At 41.3% G+C, this 14426-nt stretch overlaps 2 protein-coding genes across 2 annotated transcripts; one reads left to right on the top strand and one right to left on the bottom strand.

Annotated features, from left to right (window-relative positions):
* Positions 1-539: 539 nt before the first annotated feature.
* LOC311127260 (transmembrane protein 203-like) lies at positions 540-3310 on the bottom strand. Its single transcript, XM_084159063.1, has 2 exons — positions 3234-3310; positions 540-2645 (listed from the first exon to the last, which is right to left on the bottom strand). Exon 2 carries the CDS (start codon positions 2329-2331, stop codon positions 1915-1917), a length of 417 nt encoding a protein of 138 aa, XP_084015189.1. The 5' UTR covers positions 2332-2645; positions 3234-3310; the 3' UTR covers positions 540-1914.
* Positions 3311-3355: 45 nt separating this feature from the next.
* On the top strand, positions 3356-11769 carry alad (aminolevulinate dehydratase). The gene is made up of 12 exons (XM_084159020.1): positions 3356-3415; positions 4296-4418; positions 6496-6546; positions 7174-7270; positions 9700-9835; positions 9941-10024; positions 10163-10251; positions 10427-10482; positions 10584-10671; positions 10790-10876; positions 11144-11273; positions 11380-11769. Exons 2-12 carry the CDS (start codon positions 4303-4305, stop codon positions 11436-11438), a joined length of 993 nt encoding a protein of 330 aa, XP_084015146.1. The 5' UTR covers positions 3356-3415; positions 4296-4302; the 3' UTR covers positions 11439-11769.
* Positions 11770-14426: the final 2657 nt, after the last annotated feature.

The following is a 14426-nucleotide window of genomic DNA, read 5'->3' as shown; positions in this document are numbered from 1 at the left end:
AGATATATGATAATTCATTTGGTCAAGCTATGCCTACTACTATTCTACTAGTTGTTTCTGGAAAACTTTAGATGGAATCCTGTGGGACTATTGGTGAGTGGATCATATTGGATTCTCTCACCTTTATCCATGTAATAACAGGAAAGCAAGAGATTAGTGCTTGATGGGCCTAAAATGGTCAAACAGGTCAAAATTCTTTTTATTTTCCAAAATGAAGCTTATGCAGCCTTAGCCATGATATTAGCGATTATGACTTTTCCTTCCATGAACTCACTCCCATGTGAACTTTGCTTTTATTACTTGAATGGCCTTGCCAATGTTGGCTTGGACATCGGAAATTGAGTAGGTCACCACGACCATCTTCGATGTCAATAGCGACACCTTGTGGCCATATTTCATCATCATGGACATACCAAAGACCCAAGTCTAAGTCTACATGGAACATAACGTCATTGAGTCAGTTCAGAATTGACCAAAAGATGGCTGATTAATGTTTCATAGATTTCTGATGAGATTAAATAATATTAAATGATCAAATTTACCAGCTTAAATGTTTATTTACACATATATACAAACAACAAGGGTCCCAAAAACGAGCAAATAAGAAAAGGAGAAAAACAAAAAAAGCTGGTGACAGTCTAACCAAATTCAAAATACATTACTTAAATTGTCAAATGTCCCTCCCAGCATCACATTTCACGTTAAACATTAAATTACACTTTGAAGTATAAAATGAGGCCATGAATGCATGCTTGAACAAGAGGATCATAACACAGATCAAATATGATACATTTTATCCACAGGTAGCAATGTTCATGGGAGAGCCATGCAGACAAAGCGCATGGAAACACATTGTCACACTGTCCTCAGACGAGGTCAGAAACAGAGGGGAAGCCCATGACCCTAATCTCCAGCCATTATTCAGAGTATTTAACAATAGTCTGTTAATTAAAACAACACCCCTGCATCGATGTGGCCCAGAATGCATGTGTTGTTATGAGAGCTAGCATCAATGGTGGAGTTCGTTTCGAATGGCCCGGTGCCCAAGGTGGTTTGGAGATTTCACTTAAAGACCAATGCAATGGGGCACCGGGTCATACAAAACGAACTCTACCATTGACAAGAAGCTGCCATGTGGGGAATCGTAGGTGGCTCGTTTCAGCTTCTTGTATCTTTTTATTGATACCATGTCTTGTTTTGAGGTGTTTTCGCTAGCTAGCTAACCAACAACTGTAACAATGTATTTGTGAGACAACAAGTTCTCATTGTGCAAATGTATTTATGTTTTCAATAAACATTGAGACGAAATATAGTTTACATGTTGTCAACAATCTAAGCCAGGGATGGGGAACTTTGGGGGCCACAAAAAATCTGAACTCATCATGAGGGGCCACAGTGGATCTGGGTCTGGGTCCAAAGCGTCTGCTAAATGGCATTTATTATTATGTGTGTACCTACATGCAATCAGAGCCAGCCCTAGCCTTTTGGGGGCCCTAAGGGAAATGTTGATGCCCCCCAACTTCCCAGCAAAACGTGACAGCGGAAAGAATAATATGCAGTTTTACAGCTAATTTCCTGCAATTCTACACATTTTGCCATAGGGTGGAGAGAAATGTTTGCAGTTTTTAATATGATATCTGAGTGATAGTGACTAACAGAATCAATGGGGTGCCCCTGGTTGGTAATTTGACCATGATTGCCACAAGTTTAGATAGCTGGCAAGGCTAATTTACCAATCTAAAAAATTTTAACTGACATGGGCTAATTGAGTGACTGTCAGTGACTGACGTAACATGAGAAAAACTGCTGATACACAACCAAATTTACCCATCACTGATCTAAGCCAACCCTGTCTCTATTGCCCCATAGTTGTGCACGTGTCGATTTTGTTGCTAAACAAAACCGCCCCTGGCCTCAGTTGACGCGGCAGGCGCGAATCATCAGCAGCTGCAGGAGGATGAAGAGTGGCGAGACAATGAGACCGAACCACAGGTCGCGCGCCTGCTCCTGCTCTGCCAGCTTCTGGCACAGCAGCACCTCACACACCAGCTTGAGGCTGAGTACCGTCAGCACCCACAGCAGCCTCAGCACTGCCAGCCTTTTCTCATTCTCCTGGTACAGCCGGATGGACACGATGGCTGTGAAGTAGGTGCTGAGGCCATCAGCGGCAAACAGAGGGATGAAGACCAGCCACCAGCTCATGCTGGGGTCGAAGAGGTCGGCACGCAGCGCTACCAGCACGCTGAAGACCAGTAGAGCCCCCAGGTGGAGGAAGAGCTCAAAAGTGGCAAAGCCCAGCCATTGGACCAGCTCCCGCAAAGAGAACAGCATGGCCTTAGGGTGGAGGAAGTAGAGGCAGGTGGACTGTTCAACCAGGGATGAACTGGGGTATAGTCACTGGTTCGACTCAGGAGAGGTGATGTTCCAGACTCAGGGTGGTAAAGTGTGAAGGAAAGGAGACATGGAGGTCTGGGCAGGAATCCACAGAAGGCAATAGGGAATGGCCCTCTACGACGAACTGCTGCACAGACGATAAAACTCATCTACATCATTGAAGACAGTGGGGGGCAGAGAGGACAGAATACTGTGAGCCAGTGAAGAGCTTCACATGTGGAGGATGTCTTCAAGGAATTAAGGTGTTCTGCCTTTATTTAGAAACAGAGATATTTTATTCAGAGCATGACAACAACATTTCACTTACATGTATTTAAAATGGACATACACTGTAAACCTAAACAAAGTGACAGTAATAACGATATTTACTTAAGTTCCCTTTTACCAGGTTACATTGCAACAAACGTGAAGTCTGTTGAAACAAATGTATCAAAAGTTGCAAACATTGTTACAATCTCAATCTGTAACGTTTGTCTAGACGAAACGGAAATTGATGTGTCGTTCAGAAATACAATGTATCGAGGGTAGTGATGAGAGTTGAAATCGCTTGCCAGGTAACGTTAGCTGGCTACATTCATGGATGTAACTGACAACAACAGCTCACAAACGAATAACGTAATAGCTGTCTAGTAGTTAACCGATCAAATGCTGTATTGTCAGATTTTTCGGCTAACTAACGTTAGCTGAGATACAGTCAGACAGTGCTAGCACAATTAGCTAGCTATCTACAGTATCTCGTAGCCCTTCTTCATCTCATACTAGCTAGCTACCATCACCACATGCAGCTATTTCTCATTCTTTGCATGTGTCAAATGATAGGGGTTATTGTATGGTTTTACCTTAATTCATTAAGTTCCGATTCAAGTCAGCCTTTTCGTAATGTTTTCCTTCCTTCACTGAGATAGTGTACGATCGCGAGAACTTGTACGTTCACGGAATTTACGGTGGCCGGTTAGTGCATGAGACTAGTGCAAGCGCATGAGACTAGCGCAAGCCAAGGAGCAAGGACGTACTGTACAAGGTAAGAACACTAACATTCATTTATTTATTTTAGTAAAGTTAACCTTGTTGTATGTTAGTTTATGCTGATAAGTTACGTTTTGGATTTTGCAAGGTGAACAAGTTATACATCTGCGGAATATGAGCAGGAGGAGTTGCAAGTGTGCTTGCTATAGTCGTGTTGTGTAAGGAACTGGCCAGTTTGAGAGCACATGATTCTTGATAGAAGAAGTTGAAGTTAGCTTTCTGTCATTACATTTAATTGTTTTAAAACTATTGTTTTATAACAGATTTAGCTTAATTGATTAATCAGCACTAATAGTAGGTGTTAGTTGTATGTCATAAAGCACAATATTGTAAGCTTGCTTGCTAAATCAGGCATTTACCTAACGTTGTATTTTTATTTGATCAAACGCGCATTTTTTTTGTCAGGTAACGCTCTACAAGTCTCCAGCTGTGAACTTTTTATGTCAGATGTCAAAGCATGCATTTTTCTTCTCTGGTCCGCGTGCTTATGGATAGGTCCTAAGGAAATAGGAATTATCCACGGACCTTCTCTGGTCACCCATTTGATTCGAATATAATTACCAGGTTATTTGAATAAAATCAGCCATTTTAATATAGATGTAGACCTTTAATGTTAATAATCTTGAAATTATAGAATTAAACGGATCTGGGATGTGCTTTCATAAATGTGAGCAATTACTCTTGCTCCAGCTGTGTGTGAACCAGCATTATCACTGCTGTCACTCAGGGTCATCCAATTGTTTAGTTTAAGTCGGGTTTCACGCATGCTTGGTCAGTGAATGTGTAAACCATTCTCTCATTCCAATGCGTCTCAGAAATGTGGGGGTGAATAAAGGTGCCATTGTCAAACACCTCTCTTCCTCTCTCTTTCTCAGGGCAAAGATGCAGCCGGTCGAGTCTCTCCTCCACAGTGGCTATTTCCACCCAACTCTCAGATACTGGCAGACCTGTGCCTCCGACTTGAGACCTGAGAACCTCATCTACCCCATCTTCGTCACGTAATGTCTCTCCTCTACCACATAGAGACTAGGATGCCTTGATGTTGTGATACAAATGACAAATGTGACCGACTTACCTGGTTAAATAAAATAAATAAATAAATACAATCAGGGGTAAAGTGGCTGAGCAGCAGGATAAAAAAATAAATAGTAGCAGCAATGTATGGCGTGTGTGTTAGGAGAGAGTCATGTGAATAGAGGCACAACAGATAGTGCTGATGACTGGGAACTCGCCCCCAGTGATGAACTGGTCCGTCCAAACCACGTATGAACAAGGGAATCTATATTCGGAGAGCCTGTTTCTGTCCTGCCCTTGACTTTGGTGCAGGGCATGTGATGTCCATAGCCCTTTCGGCGCAAAACTCCCTGATCTTTTCAAAAATATAAGTTTGTCTAGCTGTGTCCAGTCCAGGTGGTGCTTGTACAGGCAGACCATCTATGGGAGGAAGGATGTCAGCGTTGCGCAGCAGCTGAAACTTGGTCCCGACTGAGTCTGAACGCTCCTTGGCGACAACAACACCAGGCTCCAGAGCATCAAAGCTGTAAAACACTAAATACAGTTTAGAAGACATTCAAACTTGCATAACATCAATTAATCTCCCAAGTTTAGATAAGAAGAATAACCTCATACAAAGCAATGAAAATGATATTCACCTGAAGTGCTGGTACTGCTTGATCTGTGGCAGCGGCCTGAAGTACGGAGTCAGGTGTTGTTGCCAGCCATAGCGTTCCACCAGCACCGTACCGTCCTCTAGTCCAATCAGCTGTGGGATGTTGACCCCTGTCACAGTGCTGTCCTTCACAACGCCAGCAATCTCGGACAAAGTGTTCACTCTGGTCTTTCTGAAGCGCTGCTTGATGAGGCCGAAGCACCAGTCGGGGGGCAAACTTGGTGTGGCCTGTGATCAGGAAGTGAAGGTCCAGACTGTGGTGGAGCTTGTGCATGGTCCGCCAGGCACAATACCAGAGCACAAACTTGTTCTTGTTTTGGCCACTGCAGTTATCACAATTCACAACACGTGTTTTCCCAACTCAGTAGTTGGTGAAGAAATGGTGCATGTAGTTGATGACTGTGCTGCTGCCTTTGCTGGATGACATGCCTTCATCAATCAAGTAGTTGACTTGTGGTATTCCTTCACAGCAGACACCAAACAAGCCATACTTGCGAGGAGTTAAAAAGTAGATGGGTCCTGGCTGCATAGGGTCCTGGCTGCATAGGGTCAGAAGGATTATACATTTCCTTTAACTTGCAATGAAAACAACTTTCTGACAAAATTTGAAACGTGTAATATCTGAATCTGTAGCTAGACTCTTACCCGTATACATGGATGAACGCTTCACAGCAGACTGCAAACCCTTTCATTAAATAAGACGTCCTATGTCGTTTCCGTTTTGTTTGTACAGCTTGCTTGGCCCATTGTGTCAAGTCACTCTGGTTCACATCGTCTGATTCATTTTCACAGTCAAAGAGAGTCAGCATGGTACGATCGTCCTCCTGAAAGTAGTCCATCACAACTTTTTCCCACTGACCTTTGTCGATAGCGCTTGATAAATTCAGGGCATCAATGTTATTGAGAGCAGTAGCAACGCATTTGCAGTTCTCCATGGCTAATGTTATCTTTCGAAAAAAACTGCAGTAGAAAGGATTATCTACACATAACGAGCAGCTCATTTTATAGACAGAAGATGCTACACGGCAGACCAATCCGAAACTCATCTTTCGGCATGTCCAGCCCGTTCATTATCTCAGCCAATCATTGCTAGAGGGAAAGTTCCTGTATTTCTGTGGCTAAACCAGCTAGGCTTGTAATTTAACAACTTTATTCGTATTTACAGATGGCATACAAGTTTGTTATTAAGGCACATGAAAGTTCAAATGTTCAAGAAGGCATTTCTGCCCAAAAACATATTTTGATAAAAATAAATGTTAAAATGCCTCACCTGTTAAATCGTGACTTGCGACATACGACTAGTTTCCTGAAACTAGTCACAAATGTCAAAGTCAGGTAAACTGTATATATTTGGGTGGCTATGTGTTTTTGTAACACGCCAGCTTTCTGGTTCTTTTCTCCAACAGTGACAGTCCTGATGCTGTGGAGCCCATCGCTAGTCTACCTGGCCAGGCCAGGTAATGACTCCAGATTACCTGTTCATTTGGTTGATAATCTCATCTATGGTAATTGCTCATCTACGCTGGGTACGGTAGTTGAATACCCACAATGTGCTGTTAATGTATCATGTTTTGTAATCATATTTTAAAAACATATGACTTTGAAACAAAAATACTTTAAATGAGAATTCTCATGGCTGAGTGAGAATGAGCGAGGGATGGGACCATTGAGAGCAAGGCTGTGACCTCCAGATAAATACTGTGAGGCAGGGTGGATCCAGAGCCAACAACTGGGCCAAGATAAGAAGAGAATCCGTTAGCTTTTTGTCCCTCACAACCCTCCCTTCTCATGCACCATTTGGTTACAATAAAATAGGCTGTAAACCAATACTGAGCCCTAAGGTACTATTATGTGTCAGAGTTGAAACTATAGACACAGTATTTATCTCACTTACTAAGACTGATTTGGTTTGTTGACCAAAACAAACATGATTTTAGGCTATGGAGATCAAATACATCACAATGCATTGCTAATGAAGTGCCACTATGTAATTCCTTGCCTCAAAGTTGTATTGAAATAGCACTTTGTAGTTTGTCCACTACCTGTGTCTCCCTCAATGTCTTTTTTCTTTTTTTCCCTCTCAGATATGGAGTGAATAAACTGGAGGGCATGCTTCGCCCCCTTGTGGAGAAGGGCTTGAAGTGTGTGCTGATTTTCGGAGTGCCTGCAAAAATCGCTAAGGTACCAGTAAACTATACTGAACAAAAATATAAACGCAACATGTAAAGTGTTGGTCCCATGTTTCATGAGCTGAAATAAAAGATCCCAGAAATGTTCCATATGCACAAAAACCTTATTTATCAGATTTTGTGCACAAATGTGTTTACATCCCTGTTAGTGAGCATTTCTCATTTGCCAAGATAATCCATCCACCTGACAGGTATGGCATATCAAGAAGCTGTTTAAACAGCATGATCATTACACAGGTGCACCTTGTGCTGGGGACAATAAAAGGACACTCTAAAATGTGCAGTTTTATCACAACACAATGCCACAGATGTCTAAAGTTTTCAGGGAGCATGCAATTGGCATGCTGACTGCAGGAATGTCTACCAGAGCTGTTGCCAGAGAATTGAATGTTAATTTCTCTATCATAAGCCGCCTCCAACGTAATTTGAGAGTATTTGGGAGAACGTCCAACCGGCCTCACAACCGCAGACCTCGTGTAACCACACCAGCCCAGGACCTCCACATCCGGCTTTTTCACCTGCGGTATCGTCTGAGACCGGCCACGAATGCTTCTAATCAAAATAGTCACCTTACTTTGATCCTTAAAACATAAATCGATACTGTCATTAACTTAGTTCTTCAATAATTATGCATAATACTTGTTGGATCCGCATTTGGTGTCCAGTTGATTGTTACACCAGTGTAATTTTCACACATCATCTGATCCAGGAAGGACTTTTCCTAATGAAAGCCAAGTGATGAACAGCTGTTGTGATAGTGTATGCGATGCAACAACAGCCCAAGTGTGGGGAAAAAAGGTGTTCACGAGGAATGTCCAGAATATTTTGGTGTCTCATTCGTTACGCTGGTGAAGACAGTTGTGCCTGGATCCAAGTTGGATCTAATTTCCCTAGCGAATTGATGTTGATCATCTGTTGTTGTCTGCTTGATTAACAGCAGGGTCTCGTTTGATTTAAAAGAGAAAGCATTAAGGTAATGAGTTTATGTTTTTGTGCCTCGGATTGGACAGAGAGTCTACTGTGCGCAATTATGTAGGATATTCTCGATATAATGACAAATGACATAGCCTAGTGGTCTTATTCACAATATGATCAGGTAATGAAATAACATGAAAAATACATTTTGTTTTCCATGTTACACCTGCAATTTTATACAATACAAGGGGCTTGAAGTTGGTGCTCAGAAATTCAAGTACTGGAATACGCCTACCTTGAACATAAGACATTTCCTCAATTTGGTGCGTGAAAAGTCCTAATTATTGTAGCCAATTTATAGGTTCTCCTGCTTCCTTATAATTATCTGTGATTTCATTTTTGATCGGTTTTTGTGAGAGAGGGGGCCACTTTCGTTTGTTTCCAGCCGCTTCAATGGAAGGGTGTTGGGCTTCTCTGTTGCGGTAAATCCATGTGCGGTTATAATGAGGATGAGGATTATTGACTTCAACTTGGCTTTCCATACAAATCCTTCAATTAAAAAAGGAACCTGGTTTTTGGTCACTTTGTCATTATAAAAACAGCGATGGTGAGATTCAAATGGTGAGATTAATGCTACAGCTACTCATGGCTTTATTATGTGTGCCTGCGTCAGCCGCATAGGCTACAGAAAAATCACCATGCATGCATCCAAACTATTTAGTCAGGCAATGGCCACATTATTCTCACATTTGCATAGGCAAGGCCTACATTTTATTATTCTTAAAGTGTTAATGGACTACTGTTTTGACACTTTTTGCATGCTGTTTGGGGGGGTTCTATATTAGGCCCTGCATGTACAATTATATAAAATATACAGTTGTGTAACATTGAAAAAGTCCCTGAAAGTCATTGAATTTGACTTGCCAATGTATGAACCCTGTTTAAAGGATGTATAGTCCTAGGCCAATGTTGTTGTTGTATAGGGGGAGTTATGGGTCAATTTGCATATATTCACTTTTATTCCTCTAAGTACACATGTGGAACTGCATGAAAATCATATATATTTTTTTAAACCATTTTGAAATGTTGATCCTGATGTCACACATTGGTCCTATTTATTTATAGAAAGACCCATACAGATGTATGATCTTAATTTGATCACTTTTGTTGTTGAGAATGTTCCTGCACAGCAGGAAATGCAAACTTGTAGTGTATTCAAGGTTTTAAAAGTCTTCTTAAGTTAGTCATTTCCACTTTTCACAATTTCAGACTTGATTTGCCCTAATATAAAATGTATCAACCCCTACAATAAATGTCAATTAATTATAATCCACATAATAATTCACATTTCCTGTTGCTGCAGGATTATTTTCCTGCTGCAGGATTATTTTCCTGCTGTAGCAAACTGGCTCAATTTAAGATTTTACAATCTGTATGCACTTGTAAACTTGGTATGTCTTTAAAAGGCTGACGCCAGTTTTCTTGCACACCTTGTCATCCTCTCAGGATGAGAGAGGTTCGGGTGCAGACACAGACGATACTCCGGCAGTGTTGGCTGTGAAGCAGATAAAGTCTATTTTCCCTGACCTGCTGTTGGCCTGCGACGTCTGCCTCTGTCCCTACACCTCACATGGACACTGTGGTCAGTCACTCTCTATCACATTCCATTCGTCTAAAACTAATGCAAATATAATTTATTTTGATCGACAGTACAGTGTTATAAGACTGCCCTCTGATTCTCCCTCAGGAATCTTGCGAGTGGATGGCACTCTGGACAATGGTGCCAGTTGCCAGCGTCTGGCAGAAGTGGCATTGGCCTATGCCCGCGCTGGTGAGTCTGGTCACTCCTCACCCCTCTGTTTTCTACTCTCACGTCTAAAAATAGTGTTTATCAATACCAATGTTGATATTCTTTATGGGGCCTTACACCCATGTCAATAGTTTAAGATCTCTTGTTCGTCTCGTACAGGCTGTCACATCATTGCACCCTCTGATATGATGGATGGGCGAGTGGGAGCCATCAAACAATCACTGATGTCCAATGACATGGGCAACAAGGTAACAGCTGGGAGCACTAGTTTGTACATAAAAATAGAACACATTCATATGGACTCAATAAGGAAAGGAAAACTTGCTGTAAGGAAATCCTCAGTAAGGAAGCCATTTGCTATAAGGCAGAATTTCCTGAAAGAAAATGTCCAAGAAAATAAATGTATTTCCTCCTTCTCCTCAGGTGTCAGTGCTGAGCTACAGTGCCAAGTTTGCTTCCTGTTACTATGGTCCCTTCAGGTAACAATTGATTGTAAAACTTAAGATGGACAGAAAAGGCATTACTTACGCATCACCATTTGACAGGATGTTCGAAGATCTATTATTCTTTTTGTGTGTAGAGATGCAGCACAATCCAAGCCAGCATTTGGAGACAGGCGCTGTTATCAGCTGCCCTCCGGTGCAAGGGGCCTGGCACTACGAGCTGTGGTAAGAAAGTGTCTGAAGTGCATCCATGTGTATTAGGGGGAGAGAGAGAGTGTGTGTTTGTGTCAGAGATATTCTGTTTACCCAGCTGGTTGAGGTTTTGTTTATGGTTTTATCTCAGGACAGAGATGTCAAGGAGGGAGCAGATATGCTGATGGTGAAGCCAGGACTGCCCTATCTGGACATAGTGAGGGAGGTCAAAGACAAGGTCAGTATGTTCTTCCTCGTTAACCCCTTTCGTTGTCTGGTCACAGAGTTTCAGCCTCCGGGAGTGGTATTGACAGTTTGAGCTAAATAACCACACCACACTAAATTCCAAGGGTACATAAACAAGCTTTTCATCAGTTATCTATGAAGACTACAAAACATGCCTCTTCAGCTTCTCTTCTGACAACATACATGTTTTCACAATATCTTTCACAATAGTTTCACCTGCTCCATCGCTTTCTTACCATCCTTCTATGGTCTCTTCCAGCACCCCACTCACCCGCTGGCAGTGTATAACGTGTCGGGGGAGTTTGCCATGCTGTGGCATGGGGCCCAGGCTGGCGCTTTTGACCTGCGCACCGCTGTACTGGAGTCTATGACTGCCTTCCGCAGGGCAGGTGAGAGAGGATGGGAGACTTGGGGTCTGGAGGAACAGTGCTCTGTTCTCTATAGAGAAAGAGTGAGTTCTACTGCTCTAGTTACATATTATTCCCTCTGCTCAAGGTGCTGACATCATCATCACCTACTACACACCTCAACTGCTCACCTGGCTGAAAGAGTAACAGACAGAAGGATGGACATAGAGATGGATCATGCGGCAAACTCCTTTTTACTTAACTGTGCAAGGCTGAACTACACTGACAAATGGGGTCTATTCAAACCAAACTGACGTGAGAACAGGCAATCTATCTTCATACATTAATTTACAGTTTTTTTCTATATAACATTGTTACTTCATTTTTATTTATTTGTTTGTGTGCAGCAACCACAAATTCTCACCAAAGATGGGAGTCTTGTAGCTAGTAGCCACTTTTGTAAAGCGTATCAAATTAGCTTTGAATGGTTTGTCTAATGTTAGATTAATTTTTTTAAATATAAAATCTGTTGATTGTCTTGTTGGTTTATGGCCATTTTTTTTACTATTCTATAGTTTTCTAAATAGAGTATCATGGATATAGGCCTTTATTTGACTTTTTATAGTTTGTTCTTTGACATCTGTAATAGCTCTGGCTTTAGCACTGATATTTAGCAGTGGTTGTAAGGTTGGGTTAAGAAACCTGTAAAGCTCTTATTTACCAGGGTAAATGGTCCTGTCCAAGAAAAGAGATTTGTTGGATAACAGCAATAAAGCTACAATCGAGTCTGAAATATGCTTAATCAAGTAACATTTTCTTAATTACATAACTTTGTTCAATACTTTTGTCATAGATTTGATTAAATATAGTGAAAGCAATATAGGTTGCAGTTCAGCCAAACACTACTCTGCTGGTCACCTTCTGTACTTGGGTGTTGTCAGATATATCCACCTCCCAAACAAGGAGTTTACAGACAAGTCGTCATTATCAAAAGCACAGAGGAATAGTACCCGCTAGCCATATGCAGAACGATCAGTGAAATCTTGAAGGAAGGATGCATTTTCAAAGTACTAAAACCCTAGCCCTAGTCCCTCTCTAAAATGGCCATCTAAGAGATAATCTTTCTGGCTGGAGGGTTTTGACTGGATGGTGCCCCTTTGGAGACTGTCCACACATCCTCCCCTGCAAAATAGAAAAACAGGAAGACGTTTAACATGCTTTACTCAGCTACTGTACCTACACATGCCCATAGCTTCGACAGGAGAACTCAACACAAACTAGATGTAGACTAGACATACACATTTTGGCAGGTCAAAACACTTACCCTTGTGCTGGTATTGTCATCCTGTAGCTGATTTGATCTTTCTTGAGGGGCAGCAGCAGGCAGCTATGCTGTCAGCCACATAGGACAGCACTGAGTAGGGACACAATTTGTTAATATGCAGTATTATCGTATGTGTCCGTGTCTCAGTGCTTTCATGTCTTTTCCTGATCCTATATCTTTATTACATTGTTACTACATATACACTACCATTCAAAAGTTTGGGGTCACTTAGAAATGTCCCTGTTTTTTGAAAGAAAAGCCATTTTTTTGTCCATTAAAATAACATCAAATTGATCAGAAATACAGTGTAGACATTGTTAATGTTGTAAATGACATGTAGCTGGAAACGGCTGATTTTTAATGGAATATCTACATAGGCGTACAGAGGCCCATTATCATCAACCATCAGTCCTGCGTTCCAATGGCATGTTGTGTTTGCTAATCCAAGTTTATCATTTTAAAAGGCTAATTGATCATTAGAAAACCCTTTTGCAATTATGTTAGCACAGCTGAAAACTGTTGTTCTGATTAAAGAAGCAATAAAACTGGCCTTCTTGAGACTAGTTGAGTATCTGGAGCATTAGCAATTGTGGGTTCGATTACAGGCTCAAAATGGCCAGAAACAAAACTTTATTCTGAAACTCGTCAGTCTATTCTTGTTCTGAGAAATGAAGGCTATTCTATGCGAGAAATTGCCAAGAAACTGAAGATCTCGTACAACACTGTGTACTACTCCCTTCACAGAACAGCGCCAATTGGCCATATCTCAGACTGCCCATCTTAATCTTTTCTTTTTATTGGCCAGTCTGAGATATGGCTTTTTCTTTGCAACTCTGCCTAGAAGGTCAGCATCCCGGAGTTGCCTCTTCACTGTTGACGTTGAGACTGGTGTTTTGGGGGTACTATTTAATGAAGCTTTAATGAAGCAGTTGAGGACCTGTGAGCCATCTGTTTCTCAAACTAGACACTAATGTATTTGTCCTCTTGCTCAGTTGTGTACCGGGGCCTCCCACTCCTCTTTCTATTCTGGTTAGAGCCAGTTTGCGCCTTCATTTCTCAGGACAAGAATAGACTGACAAGTTTCAGAAGAAAGTTATTTGTTTCTGGCCATTTTGAGCCTGTAATCGAACCCACAATTGCTGATGCTCCAGATACTCAACTAGTCTCAAGAAGGCCAGTTTTATTGCTTCTTTAATCAGCACAACAGTTTTCATCTGTGCTAACAAAATTGCAAAAGGCTTTTCTAATGATCAATTAGCCTTTTAAAATGATAAACTTGTATTAGCAAACACAACGTGCCATTGGAACACAGGACTGATGGTTGCTGATAATGGGCCTCTGTACGCCTATGTAGATATTCCATTCAAAATCAGCCGTTTCCAGCTACAATAGCCATTTACAACATTAGCAATGTCTACACTGTATTTATGATTGATGTTATTTTAATGGACAAAAAAATTGCTTTTCTTTCGAAAACAAGGAAATGTCTGTGACCCCAAACTTTTGAATGGTAGTGTTTACTAGGGCTCTTTGTTAGGAGAGCAGATTTTTTTAAACTCCAGTGAATTTCAAAGCTTTTTATTTGTCTGACAATGTTTTGTCATCTGTAATCGCCCCTACATTTGTCTTTTGTCAAAATTGTGTAGTAGACCTTTACAGTAGATCACAGTTCAGATTATCCACAATACAATCCTGCACTTTTGTCTATCTACAAGGACAACCAGAAAAGCTATGCCACAGGCTGGTAAAATGATACCACCCCTATCAGGTTTCAGGTTGTAACTCCTTGGCCAATTAAAAAAAAATGCAAACCATTCTCTTATAGGTGTCTTATTTTGATAAGCATGAAAAGGAATTACTCATTAGACAAT

Source organism: Coregonus lavaretus, assembly GCF_964263955.1.
Source record: "Coregonus lavaretus genome assembly, chromosome: 4".
Classification (NCBI taxonomy): Eukaryota; Metazoa; Chordata; class Actinopteri; order Salmoniformes; family Salmonidae; genus Coregonus; species Coregonus lavaretus.
The sequence above is the reverse complement of the archived record's forward strand: the minus strand, read 5'-3'. Positions and strand labels throughout refer to the sequence as shown.

What these genes read in the sequence shown, in the direction of transcription:
- LOC311127260 (XM_084159063.1), bottom strand. Translation starts at nt 2,331, where the DNA reads ATGCTGTTCTCTTTGCGGGAGCTGGTCCAATGGCTGGGCTTTGCCACT.
- alad (XM_084159020.1), top strand. Translation starts at nt 4,303, where the DNA reads ATGCAGCCGGTCGAGTCTCTCCTCCACAGTGGCTATTTCCACCCAACT. An exon ending in TGTTACTATGGTCCCTTCAG is followed by an intron (nt 10,483 to 10,583) that starts GTAACAATTGAT and finishes TTTTGTGTGTAG; the next exon opens with AGATGCAGCACAATCCAAGC. An exon ending in TGAGGGAGGTCAAAGACAAG is followed by an intron (nt 10,877 to 11,143) that starts GTCAGTATGTTC and finishes GGTCTCTTCCAG; the next exon opens with CACCCCACTCACCCGCTGGC.